At 41.6% G+C, this 19,962-nt stretch overlaps 1 protein-coding gene across 2 annotated transcripts in view; it reads right to left on the bottom strand.

The window, feature by feature from the left end:
• BEND4 (BEN domain containing 4) overlaps positions 1-19,962 on the bottom strand; it is a 37,496-nt gene that overhangs the window by 11,842 nt on the left and 5,692 nt on the right. Inside the window, exons 2-4 of one of the 2 annotated variants that reach the window (XM_080591169.1) lie at positions 17,392-17,958; positions 5,445-5,536; positions 1,492-1,732 (exon numbers count right to left, since the gene is read on the bottom strand). In XM_080591169.1, coding sequence (XP_080447295.1) covers positions 1,492-1,732; positions 5,445-5,536; positions 17,392-17,958 — 900 coding nt within the window. The remainder of the gene's footprint in view (positions 1-1,491; positions 1,733-5,444; positions 5,537-17,391; positions 17,959-19,962) is intronic. The other variant, XM_080591170.1, reaches the window with a different exon arrangement.

Below are 19,962 nucleotides of genomic sequence, written 5' to 3'. Positions count from 1 at the left end.
AAGAACGCTCCACACCTTCAGTCTGTCTAGTGCCCCCAGAAGGCAAGTAGTCATATGCACAAGTTCATCTACGGGTGAAATTACTGTTAGTCTTAGCGGGACGAATGGGGGACGAAAGAGGAAGAAAAGGGTATTAACTCTCTGTTTGTGCCCAAATCATTAGATGAAAAGTAAAGCCATTTAGTAAATAGTATTCAGCCCTTAGGCCTTCCATTTCCAGGAGAACTTCTGGGACCCTGACTCTGGCTCCAGACCTCTGTGCAGCACGCTGTGCAATGGACTTGCCCTTCTATTGAGCTCTGATGGAGTCAAAGCTCTGGCAGAGCGTGCTATAACAGGTGTAGTATAAGAAGAGCACCTTCACCTAATTTGTCTGCATGTAAAAACTGAGTTCATTACCGGGTTACATCAATGTGCTACAACTAAATGTATGATCTGCTTGGCCTTGTTGAATTTTTTTCTAACTCAAATGGGAAGAGGCTCCATCTTATGTATAACCACTTTGGATTCCTGCTAGATGACTAAAAATATTATTGCTGGCTGCTGAAAATTTAGCAATTTACACTGAATTGATTAGGAAAACATTATTGAAGTCAGTCCAATCTAAATTTTATGTATGTGCTCATAGAGCACTATAAATTAACTACAGAAATGATAAGCAGCTGCATTTATGAAACGCAGACACTGATACTACAAAAATGTTTTAACTGGGCTTTGAAAGTCCTGTTTTGTATGTTTCATTATAAAGTAACAGGTCTTAAAATTTTAGAAAACCAAAGTATGAACTGCCACTGCAGAAAATTCTTCCCAACCTAGGTCCCTTCTCTGTATTGTCCAACATCCTCACTCTTTGACATTGTGAAATACTTGCAAAACTCCCCCTCCTGCTGAGGCCGAACATGAGGAAAGCGGTTCCCTAACTTTTGCAGTTGATGTTGCATCAGTATTCCAAAGAAGAGTTAAATCCTTGACAATGCACTTGTGTACACTTTGTATCTAACTAACCTTTAGATGTTCTTGACCCTATAAAAAGTCCAAACCTATTCTGAATCTTGGTAAGGTTTTGATTTCAATGATGCACTGTGGCCTTGAGCACTAACTACATGTTTGGCTAAAAAAATATTCTTCTGGTTAATTTTGCTGTATATCAGTGTCAAAGAATGCCCTGTTGTTTTACTGTAAAAGAGGTTAACCAGGATTGTCTGATTTTCCTTTCAAGTACCTTGGTGTCATGCACCTTGTATTTGTCTCCTCTCCTAAATAAGCAGCCCTGTTTTTTTTTTCCATTCAAATATCTATATACATATATATAATACATACATATACGAATGTATGTATTAAAAAAAATGTGGAGGGTTTCTGGCTGCTTGCCACCTGTCTCTGAAACCCCTTCTAGGTCTGCAACTGTCAGCCAAACGCTTCTACTGAGCCAGAGCCAATGTGGTGAAATGAGATCACATATGGTGGACACTGAGCGAAAGGATGCAGTACCTCTGAGACATGTTACTTTTACGGGATCCAGAGGACGTCTTTCAGGACCTGTCTCTCCTGACTGCACTGACCTTTTCCTTTTCCCAAGGCCGCATGAGTACTTAAGCTCATCGGTTGTGAAAACAAATCTGATGAGATATCGAAGGAGTCGCCGTCCGTCTTTCTTTGAAGAGTTTACAGCCTCATCCCACTGTTTACTAGTGATGTAGACAGGATAGTTGTTCAGCAACTGCTTGCTCCCCTGGAAAAGTGAAATATTTCCATTGCTTATTTTATAAGGCAAACAGGTAAAGATGTCATTTGCAATAAATAAATATGCTTTTTAACTAGGTGAGACGCTGACAGTGAAACACACACCAAAATGAACACAGAATTGCCTTTTCTAAGTACTTTTAAAATTACATTTCCATTTTCTACAACTACAACTTGGTGAGGTGCAAGGCACACATTTTGAGAGATGGCCATTGATAATCTGCACTTTAACAAGTAGGTTAAAAAGCGTTAAGAACTAGTGACTGGATATACTATTCAAATATAACCTTTCTTCTTAATCTGTTAAAATGCATAAAAAGGGTCTTTGAAGAGCATGATCAAATGGATCACTTCATACCAGCTGACAGCTTACTTCAGAGGTGGCTCTTTTGGTCTATTTTTATAATAAATTTATTACTTCTGTAGCGCACACCTGAAATCTGACAGCAGTTATGTTACTGTGAAAAATATAAAGAAAATAAATAAAGCAACTCTAAAAACTAAAAGCTTCATTATTATTAATGAATGCCATATTAACTCAAATTACAGCTTTACGGAAATGCCACCATGTCAGCTGGAAAGAAATTTTGCTTTTAACCTTTGTAATTTGTGTGCTTCAATATTCCAACCTTAAATGAATGCTGCAGGACTAATTATGGGGATTCCTGTAATCCACACACATTTATAAGCCCTCTCATTCAATTGTGCCTAAACTGTATTACTTCAGTTCTTGCTGCCTATAAAATAGTTTGGGATTAGTTGATTAATAAAAGACGGTATTGTTAATACCATCTTCTATTGCAAATACTGTTAATTTACTTGATTACAAGTAAATAGAGTATACAAATAACCCAGCCCCAAACCACAGACTCCTAGACACTCATTCACTTCTACAGCTACACCTGTTTATCAAAGCATGTAGATCTGGAGGCCCAATTAGTGCAAACTTCATATAGCACTCAGCTCAGGTAGGGGTTCACAACAAATGAGAAAAACATGTGTCTGAGGTTCAACACAGGCAATCACCTGCTTGCTGCGCTTGTGGCCCAACTGTTGCAAAGTTATCCTCATTGCTTTCGCATCTCTGATAGCTGAAAACTATTTTAAGGACTGCACTTGCCTCCTTTCATATGTTTATAAAAGTGTGCTGGGAGGCAGCTTGGGAGCATCTTTGAAGGTTTTCCTCAGGTATTTGCTTTTATTTTCTTTTGCAAATTTGATGAATACGCAGAAGGTTGAATTTAGTGAAGACCGTGATGAGGGGGAGTCTGTTTGTATGAATCGGGACATTGGCATCTCCCAGCGCAGGGGAGCATTGCTGGGAGCTGAACCTACATGATGGAGTGCTGCTTGTTCGCCTTGGTTCAAACCCAACGGGATTGGTGCAAATTGCTGCAAAGGCAGCTACAAGCAAATCCAAAACTCAGCAATGGAAGCCACAATATAAAGGGGGAGAAGGGCTTTGTCAGTCTGATGGCCAAAGATCTCAACCCAGTGGGAGCAGACACTCATATTTCCTTGGCTTTTTCCATCACAGATGTAATACACAGGCCCACTTGATCCCAGTGTTGATATATATATGTATATACATATTTAGCAGCTTGCTCAACATCCCTTTTATATGAATCTAATTATTTTCCAACCAAGAACCTTTCTTACTGGTACTGGTGGGAAGTATGAGCTGCAGCTAACTCTGTTGAGCCTGAGAGGCAGAAGCAGTGCAACGCAAGTCATCGCACGCTGCAGGACTCTAGGCTTGCTCACGTGTGTTGGGGATGGATGCTCATCTGTGGCTTTGCTAAGCAGCATGTTATCCTAAAAGCTACCGTTTAAATGCATTGCACTGATGGAAATACAGTCTTTTAAGCCTAGTGCAGAAAGGCTTGACATCTAAATTTCATGAGAGCTCACATTACTATTAACTGTGGAGAAGGTAATAAATTTTGCCTAATTTCCTCAGCCCAAATTTTATTATACTTCTCTCTTATTCCCACTGAAATTTAGGATTATTTTTCCTCATTCTTCTCTAAAGGCTTGATATAGTGTTATGATACTCTGTTAAACAATTACTGTGCTCCTGCTACGGATACACTTTCATTACTTTGTGCGAAAGTAAAGCACTTCTGGGCAAAAGATCCTTGGTAAATATATGATGCAGTTTGGTGCGTCCAGCAGTCATTACACTAAAACAAACAGAAAACCTTCCAGAAATGAAATAAGCAGATCCTGGAGGAAGAGCCACAGTACAAATGCGTTCATGCTTGTATTTGTACATGATTAAGCTTATGAATAAAAGATTAGCATCTATGTGTTTAATTGAATAAAAAATTCTGTCACATCATGACAAGCTATTCCATGTGGGGCATTATAAAGCAGCCTTACTTTTACAATGCTGGAAAATTTTAGTTAAGCAGAAGAGCATTAAAAAAGGAACATGAAATATTGGAATACATTTGAGTGATAACAGCTAATGATATATAAACATTATATACATCAATTTGCATGGGGTAAAACTGAATGGAGAAGCAAACTGATGCAAAGCCTGAACCGCTGCAATGCATCTTCAGCAAAACTACGGGCTATTGGGCTACGTGAGGCTTGCACGACATATAATTTTTATGAAGAGCAATAGGAGGTCAGACTGGACCTTTGTCTTCCCTCATATGATTTTGTTAGCGTGAATATTGGGTACTGACAAGTACAGACTATATATATGAAAGCATGCATAAAGAGATCCTGAAATATAGATGGTCTAAACTAGAAAAGTCTCAACAAAACCACTTCATCTGAGGCATTTTTACATGCCTAGATAGAAACATATTGGAGGAAAATTAATGTGAGTTATGCTAGAGCTGATACCTACATCTATATGTCTATTTTCTAGAGAAGGAGAGGACTTGAATTTCTTGCTTTTTCACTGAAGCACTTTCAAAAGGAACATAATTACCAAATTCCTAATATCCACATTAAGCACAAAATAGCCAATACACAACATATTGCTTGGGATCCTTTCTGAAAAGAAAGGGTGCTCCAAAGACTTTCTGAAGTCTTATAATGGTTGATGGTGGCAAAACAAAGGAATAAGGTGCATGTCAGAGCTCAGGGATGCATTTGACAACAGGAGGCTTTGTGGGAAGGTGTAGGAAGCTCCACTTTTTTTCTTTACAAAGCATTTCTCCCCTCCCCATGCTGTCCAAGCCCAGCCTTCAACCTCACGCTCTCCAGTTCATCCCTCTCCCACGTCTGGCAGTTCCTTGGCCCCATAGGATGAATGCTCTGCGCGCAGCCACCCTGAACCATTCCCACTCGGCTGGGCGAAGGGGAGGCTTCACTGGGCTCCACACTTCCAGCTACGTTTTTCACCAGCCCAGCCCTAGCCTGAAGTCCACCTATGCTCCATCAGTGATGCTCCTGAGGCAAGGGGAGAGAAAAATTATCCAGGCAAGTGTGGTAGATGCGGATGAAGGGAGTTATGCACTGCTTACTAAGTCATCCTATATTACACTGGTGATGACACTTTTCCATTTTGGGGATTACTGTAGCTAAGACTGACAGTTTAATAAAAGATTTTACATATTTTACTACTACATGTATTCTTCCAGCACCTCCTGATTTATTTGCACCTCCTGATTTATTTGCCTACAGGTTTTCAATGAATTTTCAAACACAAGGATATGTAGCTTGTCTTTGCTGTATACTACCTCAGTCGGATGGTCTGCTGGCTGCGGTACCAGAAGTTGGTTGTGGTGCTGAAGTACAGTCTTCAAATAATCTAAAACAGTCTGGCAGGGCACTGCATGAAACAAATTGCAATTACTGTATATTAGCTAGCTAGCACAAAATAGAACAACAATATTAAATCAGGCAGTGTTCTTCAGGATCTGTGTACTTCTGTGAGATTTATTTCAAATAGGAAATATACCTCATTCTGATTTGTGCCGTCATTTCATTCAATAAATACACAACAGATGCCGCATTTCCTACATGGAGATTTCTGACATTGCTTTTATTTTCTGCCCACTAGTTTTCAAAGGCTTTCTCTGGTTTGAAATTATAATTATTACAAATATAAATTAGGTCAGCAGTAATGATAATAACAAAAAATCTGTAAATACTGTAAACAGGCCAAACCATACAAAGGAGGAAACATTCCTTGGACCTAAATCATGCGCTGATTAACATGTAAATATGCTCACATATTTTAGAAACTACAGTCTGATTAACTATACTGAACAGATTTAATGATTCATATACTTTAATTTCTTTTCCCACCCTCCTCCCAAATTTGTTATAAAACTAGGTGTTAGGCAAATTGCTTTCTTTCTCTTTCCTTCATCCTTCCCCCTTTCCATCCCCATTGCTCTCATCCATTTCAGTAGTGGTACCAATATCTCATTGCCTTCTGCTGAGGTGATAGGTTAATTAGGGATGATTCAATTACGGGTCTCTCTTAAACAGATGCTGCCACATCCCTGATTAACTCTGGAGTATTTTTGAGATACAGTGCTTTTCTCCTGAGCCTGAAACACAGTAGGAGAATTAAACAGATATTAACCCAACATTAAGACTGACTTTTCCAAGACTAAATAAGCATCATTTTTAAGGTACCTTCTCAGACACATTTTGTGTGTTTTGTTTCAGTACAGTATTCAGAGATAACGTTAGCTTCAAATAAATATCCAGAAAAAATATCTAGTGTTCCTTCTTTTTCTATTTATTCCTTGGTTTTTGGTCTTTAAACCTGTAAAATCTGGCATTTGGGGCTTTGTCTTAAGCTGGCAATCTAAAAGCAAGCACTTGAATCACGGAAAATGTATTAAGGCAGGCTTTACAGTGGTCTTCCCCCAGTATTTTGCACTATTCCCTGGGCACTCAACTGGACAGTAACTATCTCTCTGCCTAGGCACCTTCTCTGCTTTGAACATGGACAAAGCAGTGTTATGTTCAGTAGTTTGCATACAGAACCTATGCAGAGTGCCTCACACGGGTAACAAATTTCTACAATTTTTCATCATGTGCTGATGTGTCTGTAAAGATGAGCAATCAATGTACTTACTCCTGTTTCATTTGATGTATCACACTTTGCCATGTGAGGTTATGAACTTATGTGTTGGACAAAAGTTAGCACTTCAGAAGACTTGTACCTATTTAGTATCTCTGGTGACTTCACTGCTTATTGCTAGACCACTGGTGTAGATGCTATGCTGAAGTATACGAGCAGGAGAGTGTAGAGCGGTTTTCTTGTTGTTGTTTTTTTTTTTTTTAGGGAAAAAAACCCTTTTTTAAGTAAGTGTCATCAGATGGCTTCAGAAAATGTTTCAATTTTGAAAAAGTCAGAAGGGCAGTCAAGCTTAACAGTCTCACCAACCTGTTCTGCATCTGTCTTATAATGAGAGCTGTATATTTAGCATATAGCAGCAATCAAAAAATTCAGTACAAGTCCTTGAGTGGAATATAGGAGGAAAACATGTTAACCACAGCTAGTTTTAGTACACTAAATATTCTTCAGAGGGTGTGGCAAGAAAGTGTTTGGCTTCTTTTTCCCCATTTTATATAGAAGAAGGGTTACTGAGGAAGAAGAAAAAATTCTTTTGCCCTTGTGGATAGGCAGAAGGATGAGACAGTGTTTGGAGACCTTTTTGCTTACATTTTGTTCAGCAAAACCAAGTCCCTGCAGTCCTATACCAGGTGACTTGCTTGAAGAGCTAAATAAACCAGTGCTGAAACCTTACAGAAAATAAAATGCTGACTGAGGACATCATAAGCTGGTGAACAGGAGATAGTTCCTTTTAGTGATCTGAATTCTTAGCATGAAGTCGGAGATGTCCTAGTAGCCGGTATAGAAGTGCAAAAGGAAATTGTGCCCTACTCAAAATAAACCCTTCTGTATGTGTTTGCTGTATGATGTGCCCAAAATTAAGATTAACCTGGAAATGTCCACGTTACTTTGTGATTAAGTGGGTGTCCAGGGAAGAAGCAGAAGGATCTCAAAGATTTGTCCTGGGCAACTTCAGAATCTATGCGACAGGGTGAGCAAAAACTCCTGTTTGGGTGGAAGTTACCGCAGGCATCTCCTGTGAGATCCTGGGATTTTCTGGGAGGTGACAGTAAGGATGGAAAGGGCCAGGATGGGTGATTGCATTACTGCCTGAAAGAAAAGATGCTTGGACTTGGAGGAGACCTGAGTGATACTCGGGAAACTTGAGACACTTGAGAAGAATCCTGTTCCTGCTGTTGGAAATTGCTGCCCTAAGTGTGTCCCTTTTTATTTAGCACGGTCATTTTGCACATACAATTGCCAAAGCATCCCTGGGAGCTTCAGGTCCTCACGAAGCTGGGTTCAAAACAGCCTGTGAAGTTTGCACTTACCTTTCTGGCTGCCTCTATTAGCAAGAGTCCCTGTTGATAACCTGATGGCTGTCAGCCATACTCGGTCCTATTACCTGAATAATGTGTCAAAAATTTCTAATTTTTTGGAACTGATCTCACAGCAGGGTATCATTTTACTCACAAAAAGTAATTTCATTGCAGACTATTCAAAGATAGATTTACACTTGTTCTTCCAAATGAATGGGGCACAAGTGAGAAGGGAAAGTATACAGGGAAGTATTCAACCCGCGGTGTCCCTGGCCCAAGAAATGCAGCTCTCCTTTAACCATATTCTGCTGATATAATGCTTTCTCATTGCTGGTGAGAAATGCGAAGGCGCTAAGAGCTGACTGAAGCTTATAAATACTCTTATCTTCACAAAAGCAGCAACATTTCAAGCACAAAACCGTATGATTTTGTTATCATTCTGATGGCTGGAGTCCTTTGAGCACTTTTGACTTGTAACACCATCACACGTCACACTGTTTGCTCTTGGTACAAACAACCCCAGCCTTTCAAACACCAGATGCTACTTGCAAAGCCAGGGTTCTTGGCTTGCCTTATTAACTGGCCCCAAAAGGAAGCTCCAAAGAGGGCAGTGCAAGACCCAAGAGTCAAAGATTCAGTTTCACTTCTGCCTCCTTCATAGGGCTCTACAAATACTCTCTTTGCCAGAGAGAACAACTTTTTCCTGCAAACCCCATAGCAAATGCAACTTTGCAAGAGCCTGTGGCTCCCAACTGTATGAATAATCATTTAAACCTGCTTGCTTATTCATTTTGTATTTATTTTACTTTGATGTGGTCTCTAGAGAGTTAACAGGATCGTCACCTGGAGAGCTGATTCTCTGCATGCTTACGCATGTACCCACAAACAGTGACACTACCAACAGGGCTCTCTGCTTACTGCAACCAATGCGAAAGGTGCTAATGTGGAAATAACAGTTGCTCGCTATGATTTAGTAGAAAGCCTGAGGGGAGGCAGCAATTTTCCTGCCCATTAGGAAGAAATTCCCGTGGCCTTTACTTCCTCTAAGAGTGCCTCAGAAAAGATGCTGAGAGTGGCAAAGCAACCTGGCCTGCAGGGAGGGACAAAGGAGTGGGATCTTTGGGCAAGTTCAACAGCGAGAAGGAGGTGCTGGGGAGTATTTAGTATGCCGAGGAAAGCTGCCCATGCTAAGATGCTGAGCGGTGACTAAGCAGGACATGCTTAGAGGTGGCAGGGCTTCATTGTTAATTGATCAAAGTTACGAGACCTTATTGTTATTCCAGGCAGAAAACTTTGTTTCCGAATGTTGTAACAGCGGTCCTTTGGCACAGCTTGTCACGGCTTTCTCTGCGGAATATCCTAATTTCTAATAAAGCGCTGACTGGTGTGTCGGCCACCGGCTGTGCTGCGTACAAAAGGCGGGGTTACAAAATCCCTACACCACCTATGGGTTTGTACATCCAAAGGCCACACCAGCCCTTTGGCTGCCCTGCACATCAATATCCAGCTGGGAACCCACCATGGCTTCCAAAAGCCTTTCTCAGCGTCCATTTCCCAGTGGCTGAAATGAAGCCAGTATTCAATATTTGGTAGTAATATTTAATATTTGGTAACATTGCTCTGCGCTAAATGCACAGTGTTCAGGTGGATCTGTAACCCATCACCTTCCTCACTCCGTTACCTCTGTACTGTCTGCAAACTCCGAGTAATGATTGTAAGTTTTGTTCCAGAACACTGACAAAACTATTAAAAACACAGGCTACAAACAGTTTCGCAAAGAATCGCTCTAGAAATTCATCTGTCTCATGGCAATTTCCCAGTTACAAATGTATTTGCATTTTTTAAATCACTCCTTGTTACATAATGCTAAGTAACACCCTGTAGACCTGCAATATCCTCATCAACCAAACTCTTCATCTCATCAAAACCATTCGGCAGGATGTTGACTGGTACTAACTCCATTATTCTCTGTCAGTTGAATCAGGGATCAGTTGTGCAATTATTTTGCCTGGGATCAGCATCAGGCCAGCAAGCCTATGATCATCCCAGATATCTCATGTATCCTTTTAAAAAATACATTATAGAGCACTTGCAAAAATAAATTATAGAATATTTGTATCTTTCAGTCTCCAGGAGCATCCCAAATATCCCAAAAGACAATCAAAATCAGAGTCAGGGCCCCCTTTGTCCACTCTCATTTTTTTAGCTCCTGAGGTGAGCTGTCCAAATCTCATGATTTTCAAACCATCACGCTTTCAGGAGGGACTCCTGAATCTGCTCATGAACCACCCTCTGTTGCAACCTGAACTGAAACGTATCAGCTTGAACTGGAGTCAGCATCTTTTTGCCACTTCCAAAACCAGTCGCAACTCTGGTGCTCATGAGCTCTTTAGTTGTCCTTGTCCCTGAGGCTGTCTGGGAGGGAGCTGCAGGAGGCAGCTGAGGCTGCAGTCCCACCTAAAGTGGCCACTGAACGTGTGCTAACGTCCAGAGACATGGTGGAAATGAAAAATATTTCTACCTGTATACTGTTTTTGTTTTGTGGTATGACTGCATCATTTTACTCTAGTGTCAGCTCACAAATATTCAACGAGCAGTTTCATATTACCAACAAAACCCACCACTTCCCCTTGATAATCGCCCAGTACTGTTACCAGAACCCCTTTCTTCCCCTTTAATTTCCCAGGGAAAGAATGCCTCCTTCACAGATGGCTCCAGATTTAAATTATTAATTTTCTACTGCTTCTAACCTCTGCTTTTTATTCACTACCATCACCTTCCCCTTTACCCCATTTGTTATGTTTCTAACTGTCCCTTTGCATTCCTTCTAAGGTGGTTGTTTCTGCAACCAGCATGAATCTTTGTCTCCTAGATAATCTTTGGGAACCTTCCATAAAGCGTTTTTAATGTTTCCCAATTATCACCCACTCTTTTCTACCTTCAACTCTGATCATTCTTTTTGGTTCTGTGAAACCAACTTTTTACAAAGTGCCAAGGGTATTTGTATTATCACTTTGTGCTGCACTCTTTCTGCTCATAATAAATCTTACCGAGTCACCATCACTTGTACTGGTATCTGCCAAAATGAGGGCTCTCATTTAGCCTCCCCGAAATGTGGCTTCCACTATAACACACCGCAGCCGGGGCCCTGACCCCCCAAGTAAGCAGGCAGCAAGAAATCTGGTTATTCTGTTGCTTAATGAGATGTGGTGGTCTGTAACTGACACTAGCTAGCGATCCTCCCGGTGCCTCGCAGAGCAGAACACGGATTCGAGCATCCGAGCCCATTTACTTCTGAGCTGCCGGGGAGGAGGAGAGCCAGGAAGCGTGCACATGCACATCCATCCCGCTCAGAATGGCAGCTGTTCGTTAAGACTCTCTCAGCATTGCAATGTGTCCTCCTTCACTTGACCTTGAGTCATTCTTCACTTGGAGTTCATTTCAGGGCATTTCTAAATTGATGCTCGACTGTCAAAAAGACGTGACATATGATATGGGACCTGCTGGCAGGGTGAATTTCTTAGAACATTAACTGAGCCCCTTCCCTGCCTGAGATTTGGACAAGTGTGCAGTATAACACGGCTTGTATCACTTTAGCTCATACACTCATTTATTTCAATAGCGAGCTGAAAGCTGCATGGACAGGCTGCTTAGAGATTTTGGGGTGCGTTGAGCTGGAAAAAGAGTGAGGGGCAAGGAGAGATGGGGGTTAGCAACGAGTATCTGATCTCAGTGCTCAAAACCTGGCAAATTTGGATTCTCGTAATTGGATGGCAAAATAAAAGCAGCACACATTTTTAGCAAGAGCAGCCAGCAGAAAGCCAAGAGCCGAAGAATCAATATTACACGCACAAAAGCGTTAAAGATTGGCTGAACTGACCCATCACTGCTGCCGAAAAGCAGGGAAAGGAGAAAAAAGAGATAGCAAATATCCTGTTACTTCTAAAATCTCTCTCAGTTGTGCTTTCCAGGTGGAGTGGAAAACCATGTTACTTCTGTAAATTTGAATCTGGAAAGGCATTTCTCTTATTTTTCTTTTGGAGAAAGATTTCTACCAGAAAGAAGAATGTGCCCCTTCCCAACCTCCTCTGTGTTTTATTTTTGCCTGTGCTTACTCCCTTTCCTTCTACTTAGCGGAAGCTGCCTCTTCTTCAAGCCTCAGTCTCAACTATAAAGTCTTCAGGACCAGGACCTCACCTAAAAAACACTACATGTCTGTACCACTAATGAATAACAGCGAAACCAAGGAGCCCCTGATGAGCAGGGACAGTAGTCTGTGTCACTAAAATACTAAGGGCGACCTGCAAAACCCAAACCAAAGCCCAGACAGGTCAACCACAACTCTCTGCAAAATGGCAAAAAAGATAAAACCCTGCCCATGCAAATTCTCTTTTTTTTTTTTTTTTTTTTTTTTTAACAAGGGCAAACCTCACACTGAAGGGGACAAAAACCCATAATAAAGCCTTGGTCTGCTGCATTTAGATGTTTTTGAGCTCAGGCTGGTTGAGCTCTGTGCTGCAGCAGGCAGATTCAAAGGGGCTCTCTTGCAGAAGAGTCCTGGTAAAGCTGGCGGTGGCTGCACTCGAGGCTCGCCTACTAAGGGAACCTCACACTTTGAAGCTGAACAGGCCAGAGATCAGACCAAAACATCCCGAACATCAAGGGAAACCAAGGAACTGGTTAAATGCGAACATCAAGAAAAAAGGACAACAAAAAAAGACATGAAAAAGCGTTCGTCATAACCCTTGATGGCTGCTTTATCTGTGCTGTTGCTGTAGTAGAGTCTTTGGAAATGCGATGCTCTGAAAGTATAAAGGAGACAGGATTTGTAGGGAAAAGTAATATCTTTTATTAGATCATTCGACACAGTCAGGAGAAAAAAAAAAGTCAAGCCCTGGGCACACAAAACGTTCTGGAAAACTTGTCTGACTTTTTCAATTACACTGATATTAACTCTACCTGCAAATCCCGCTTTGCTTTGGCTACTTCCAGCTGCCACCAGCATCTTCTCCTTACGTTATCACCTCTACTTTTGAGATTTTTTTTTCACCCTTGTTCTTCCTCCTTTTGCTGAAACATTTTTTGCTGCTGGGCCAACGAGGCAAGAATAATTACTGTATTTATCACACATCGCTTCGTCTTACTTGTATCTTTATACTACTTTCAGGCTGGTTTGCCTGAAATTGTGTGGCAAAGCATAGAGTACTGGAGGCAAGCCCTCACACACGACTCCAGGCCTTTGCTTTGACCACCCACAAATATTTCCTCCTTTTTAGGCTGAAAGCTGTGAGAAAATCTGACTGACAACAGCAAAGAATGGCATAATGTTCTTTCAAATTATACGGTCTAGGTCCAGGTCTTATGTACAGTTTCACAAATAAGTCTTTAATTTAACTTTTGGGAATGGGTGGCAGCCCTGGTAATTTTTATACAGAGCAAAAAGATTACACCACATTTTTCCCCTCATATAGATGGATTTGCTCTGTTCTTTACGGTCTCAGAACCTTAGAGAGAGAACGGCAGGTTTGCCAAACTCCCTCCAGGAATTACCTAATCTTTCTAAAATTGTTTTCCAAAATACGGAAACACACTGCACAAAAACTTTTTTCAGTTGAATTCTAAACTGAAAATGTTCAGATAATGCTTTTGCCTAAAAACAAAACAAAACATGGAAACCGCACAAATTGCAAGACATCACATCACTCCAAAACAAAGGCACTGGAAGAAGAGTTTTTCTTTATATATTTCATAGCTGAAACAATTAAGATTTCATACAAATTTAGGTATTGTTTCAGTCAAACCAAATGGGTATTTTCTGAGAAAAAAAAATTAAAAAAGCAATATTTCTCCCATGTAATCATTTTCTTCCGGTGGTGATCTGCCAAATGGATGATGCTAGGCTATGGGCAAAAAAATCTTAAGGTATCAGAGGGCTCCTACAGCAACAGGACCACAGGGCTGAAAACAGAAAAAGTCTTATTTTCTGTGTCCAAAAGATACAGGAATGTATGCTTTCTGTAATATCAGTTAAAAAAAAAACAAAAGTTATCGCCTTCAGATTTGCTGAGGAAACACTCTTCCCTTCCTGGCCGTCTTTTTGTGAGCAATGCAAATGCTCCGCAGAGCTCCAGTCAGAGATGCGCAGGGGCAGGTATTTTTAGAACACAAACTCTCATGGATTTTGAAAGGCTCTTTGCATATGGAAAGTAAAGGAAAAAAAAAAAAAAGAAAAAAAAATGCAAAGTATTTCAGGAAAAGGATAAAATGATTCATCGACAGTTATAGAACAGAAGGGATGGGCTGGTGCTTTTATCTTCTGTTTATAGAGTTGCTCGCGTGAACCTCAGCCCCTGTGCTGTGGGGACCGTGCGTACCTCCCACCGCCCCCCCGGGCTCCCCAAAAGCCTGACACAGCAGCTGGAGCCCAGTTTGCTCACAGCTGAAAGGGCTAAGTCAACACCAAGCCAACACCAAGCCAACACAGCATTCTGTCAGCGGCCTGGTGGGACGGTACGGCAGCCTCCACGCTAACCTAGTTGCCTTCACAGAGGTTTATCTCTGCGCTCGTTGCCTTGCTTGGCATGTTGGGCACACAGCATGAGATGTATGAAGGAGCAGGGAAGAAAGCTGGTGCTCCACGATGCCTCTGATGTGACAGACGGTGGCAACCACCACTGAAACCCTCTGCAGAGGGCCTTCTGGCTCCCTCCTGAGGCGTGCGATGGCTTCACTGGCAAAAGTGCTCCGGGCACAGCTCCTGCCTATGTATAGTTGGGCATTTCAAGCGACGGGACAATTTCTGTCAGCTGCTTTGGTAGCTTAACCTCACTGGAGCAAAACCAGCACTTGAGGCAAAAATAATCAGACGTTGCCTTGAGTTGATTAAACTCACCCAGTGGAGGCCCAGACCTTGCGCAAGAATCAGATGGGACTTTCTGTGGTTCTTAGCGTTCCCTCCAACACTTGGGACACCTCAGGCCTATCTGCATGTGTCACCCAGACAGCAACAGAAGCATCTGATGATCATTTTATGTTGGCTGGTGAAGTCATACGTCCTTGCACATTTAGGGTTTTCTGTCTCCTTTGATACACCACTAACACGGAATTTCATTATTGCTGGGGGGTGAGAAAAGCCTACATTTATGTAACTTTCCTCTATTTTAAAGTGAGAAGGATAACTGTGATGACCCAGGGGAGAACCAGCTGCTTAGCCTGGCATTAATCCTGGCACAACAGGAAAATGCAATGGGATTCAACTGGCTAATAATTAATGAGTATGAATGTAATTAATGCCAGTCAAAATGGTCTTATGGAAAGTGGATCTTGTCAGACCAACATGCTGGCCATTCTTTGATGAGATTACAGGTTTGACTGAAAAAGTTTGGTTAAACAGGTAGAATATACCTAGACCCCTGAAGGATGTTTAACTTACTACCATGTGTTATCTGACTGCAAAAGCACCAACATACAACATCAGTAGACTGTGACACACATTGATTAAGAAACTGCTGCTGACATCTCAAGTTATTTGTCATTGGGGGAATCATCATGAATAGATGTGTTTCTAGCAGGGCTCTACAGGGACTGATAGCAGCCTCAATAACATTCAACATTGCTAACCAGGATCGGGAAGTTAATTTAAAAACAATCGAAAAAATTCTAGATGATACAAAAATTGATGGAGCAGCAAACAGTGGGAAAACAGGGCAGCCAAAGTAACCTGGATCACTTACTAAATTAATAAAACCAAACACAAAGTAGGTATGGGTAGGAAGAAATGCACACAGAAGGAGAAGCTGCCTTCTGGGAGCTGTTTCAGGGGAACAAAGAGACTATTCCCCGTTCGTCGGGCAGATATGAACATATTGTACTAATTTCCACTGCCCAAATTTTAAAGAAATGAGCAGAGGGGAGAAAAGAGCTACAAAGAAGGATTCAACTCATTTTGGTAGTTTTGGTAGTTTTCCCTTTGTCAAACAATGTTTCCATGTGATGTTCGAATCACTACTAAAGCCATTAAAATTTTATGAGTTATGGTGACTCTAGATTTTGGGAGGAGTATGGGGAAATATTCTAAATTTTGAGTTTTCTCTGTCCTGACAAGTGTTGGTTATGGGATTTGCTCGTACCACCAAGGGACTAATACACAAAAGGAAAAGACAAGACAAATAATTAATAATACTTCACTGGTAGCTCGGGAGAATAATGGAAACTACAGCTCCTTTCCTTTTGCTCTTTTGCTTTTTGCTCAGATTTTGAAACTGCATCTACATATTCGGGCAGTAGTTGGTTTCTGCCTTCTTCCTTTCTGCATAGTTAGCAGGTTTGGAGTATCTGCTCTCTTGCAGACCATGCTATCTGTACCTTCCTGCCATTTAGGGATTAGTTTAATGAGCTTTGCATGGATCCACCCTCAGCACTGCAAAGTTTAGCTAGCGAAGTTGTACCTCCCTAGCATTTACACGTGTTGGAAAAGAAGTGTGTTTTATACGAATTTTCTTTGCTAACTTCCAATTTGCTTTTACTATCACTATTTGAGGTGCATTTTTGCCTGTGCTTAAAGTTTAGAGGATAGGGGTTTAAGATCCTTTGTTCCCATCTGATACCACTCTTGAAGTATCTCAGTGCATTGTAACGGTGAGAAATTCTAAATTAAAAGGGGCATGAAAAGCATTTCACAGCGGGGTTTTCCATTGGATAAGGTTTTTCTGTCCAATTCCCATCCTCCAGTGCTAGGTATCACTGCAACGGAGAAGTTGTTGCCAAGTTTTGTTTTCAGGTTTTATTGGAAGATGAATGGGAGGAGATGTATTTATGCTTCTCACTGAGCTAAGAGCAATTTAAGAGATACTGTTCAAGATAAAAGCTAAATCCATTTCGTTAAAAGTATGGACATAACTTTGGATAGTTTCTTTAAGTAACCAAAATAGGAGCCCCAGAAGGGAATTAGGTTTTATAAACCGCAACATCACTTACAGAACAACACAGGTAATTAGGTATAAAAGCATATGGTTGAAATTACCATGACAAACCACCTGACGTTTGGAATTTGGGATTACAAATACATCCCATCCTGAACACTGCTCATTAGTCTAGAGCTCACAATTCACATAGACAAGTATCAGCAGATAATTTTTCAGTGGGAACAGCTATGGGAATTTTGGATGGAGACAAATGCCAGTGTTTGATAACTGACTGCAACCTCAAAAAACATCTGGAAATTAAAACAAATTAGTACTCAAACTACTTTTATCACTGACTGAAAATATTATGTGGCAGGGGATTGTTTACCTGGAATGCTCTCCAGTTTTCTGCGAAGCTCCTCATTTTCTTGTTGCAATGAAATTACCTCCTGTTCTAGCTCTTGACACCGAGGGCAGTAGCCTTCTTCCTCTTCCTCCTCTTCCTCCTCCGGAAGCGTAGAAGACGATGGGTGACCATGAGATTCAGAAGTTGCGGGAGATGTCCATCCACCTAAAGTGTGCACTGGAGAGGTTGAAAGTGGATCCACATCTGCCAAATGGCTAAAATCATTTACTGATGAGGTGTTCTGAGAAGGGAAGCTCCCAGAAAGCAAATAGTTCTGAAGGGAATCAGTAAAAACTCTCAGAAAGGCTGAGGTTTGTTGTTTCTTTTGCATATACTGCATCTCTATGTCTAAAATGTCTGACGTCTGACTATGGACCATTTTCCCAAGCTGACATTGCTCTTGTCTTTCACTATAATTTGGGTTTTCCTGCTTTATACAAGAAATCATGGACTGAGAGTGATTGTTGTCCAGTAGTTTTCCACCACAATTTAAAAGACTTAGAACCCGGCTGCATTGTTGGGCAAAGGCATCCAGAATCATTCGACTCTCTGAAACAAAAGAAAAGATGAATCACAGAAACCTAACGCAAAAGGTTATGCCAGGCAGCAGCAGCTAGATGAATGTACACAACCATTTACAGTAGCATGCATTTTATTTCTGAACACATTAAAATTATGGCTTCTGCTTTAATACTTCTGCAACACTGTGATTTAAAACAATCCTGACTTTGCTTCTATTTTGAGAGTGCTCTTGTGCCCTTGCTGTTAATCAGAAATGCATTGTGATGATAGTCACCGCTTAGTGCCATGTTCTTTCAGAGGGATTAAGGCAGGGAAATGCGGAAGAAAATACAAATTCCACTCAATTTGCCACAAGTAAATGTTCAAGGAAGTATTTCTTTTGAAGCACATTTCAAACCGCTGGTGGGCATTGCCTGTGTGTCTTTGCAGGACATTGTGCTACATCTTCTTCCTATGTCCCGTTCCTCTCTGACAAGGCTTCCAAGCTTCACTTTTTCTCCTTTTCATCTTTGCAGCACTTGCTTGACATTGGGCCTGGGCCACTTCCCATGACCCACACCAATGTTATGGGCTTTGTTTCTGTTCCTTTTCCTTTATGTCCCAAATAAGTCCAGAAACAATTCAGGAGCAATAGGCACAAAAACCTCTTAAAAGCACCGAATGTATAGCATGAAGCTCCTCTGGTCTGAGGACCAGTGCTTTTTGTCCTGACTTTCCATGAGCTTGTGTGCAGGCCACCACCATGCTGTGTGGTTGTGGGGCTGGGCAGCAGGTTTTGGAGGCAGCAGCTGGGTGTTGGAGGCAGGATAAGCATGCCATGCCGTACCTGGTCAGACCTACCCTGACTGACAGGAGGTGTCAACAGTCTAAACCTCAATAATAGTAGGATGTTTTACTTCTGCAGTGCCTGCCTATGCAGAGTCACGCTGCCATAACAGTGCTTGGACCACACGTAAAATGACCAAGATGCTTGCTTCTGACTTATGGTCTGACCTGTCAGGTTCCCTGATAACAATAATGACTTTAAAAAATACTTATTTATGGCTTACTCATAGCTGAGTTCCTCTAGGTGCCTAACGTTTTGCATGAAATAAATAAATAAATAAAAAGTGGTAGATTTAAGCGCTGCCAAATTTGGAGAGCTCTTCTCAGACAGGCTTGACTTTTAGAAAGTGACAAACGCATTCCCTTTTGAAAAGGCAGCCTGCTACAGATGCACGAAACTAAGCACCCCAAACCTTCATTTAACTTAACCTTATCACTAGAGATGAAAAGCGTAGCCTCATCACACTGATAAAGCGTAAAGAACAGAAACTTTCAGAATTCATTCCATTAGGAGGTGGGACTTCTCACGGTACTTCTCCGTGATCCAGGAGATATGCTTTCTGGTGGAAAACCTACATCATCCCGAGGTTAGTACAGCTGTCCTGAAGAACATTTGAAATGACACTAATTTGAATTTTTACCATTCTCCAGCTGTCTATGAAGAGGGAAAGGGCTGGGGCAGCATACAAATGCTCTACGTCTTGAATGCAGCTGGAGGAGACAACCCGAGGACGTCGTCTTCTGAGGACTCAAAGGTACGAACAGGGACGTGAAGTGGACAAAGGAAGGGAAGGTGCAGTGCTGGGTGATGAGGTGGCCAGGGACAAGCCAAGAGAGCCCATCAGCCTGAGAAAGACCGGGGGGCCCTGAGACCATTTAAAGCAGCCCTGCAATCTCCCCCTGTGCCAACGAGTCACACCGCACCCTCGTTTCCTACACGGACTCCACTCGCCAAGCAGGACAGATCCCTCTGACACATCTCTCTGTGATCAAAAACACTGACTAACCTGATCCATCTGCACTGCAAAAGCAGAGTGGGTGCCAGCACCGGGCAGTGACCGCCTGGCTCCTGCAGCAGCAGGGGCTTGATAGCCTCCATACCCATCTTCACTTCTTCCCTTATACTGAATTAACCCAAGGACGGCTGTCTTTAACCCTCACAATTCAAGTGCAAAATAATATAAAGCAGCACAACAGATGTAACAT

The sequence above is a fragment of the Anser brachyrhynchus genome, assembly GCF_964034855.1.
Source record: "Anser brachyrhynchus genome assembly, chromosome: 4".
Classification (NCBI taxonomy): Eukaryota; Metazoa; Chordata; class Aves; order Anseriformes; family Anatidae; genus Anser; species Anser brachyrhynchus.
Note: the sequence above shows the minus strand (reverse complement) of the source record. Positions and strands in the feature narration are given on the sequence as shown.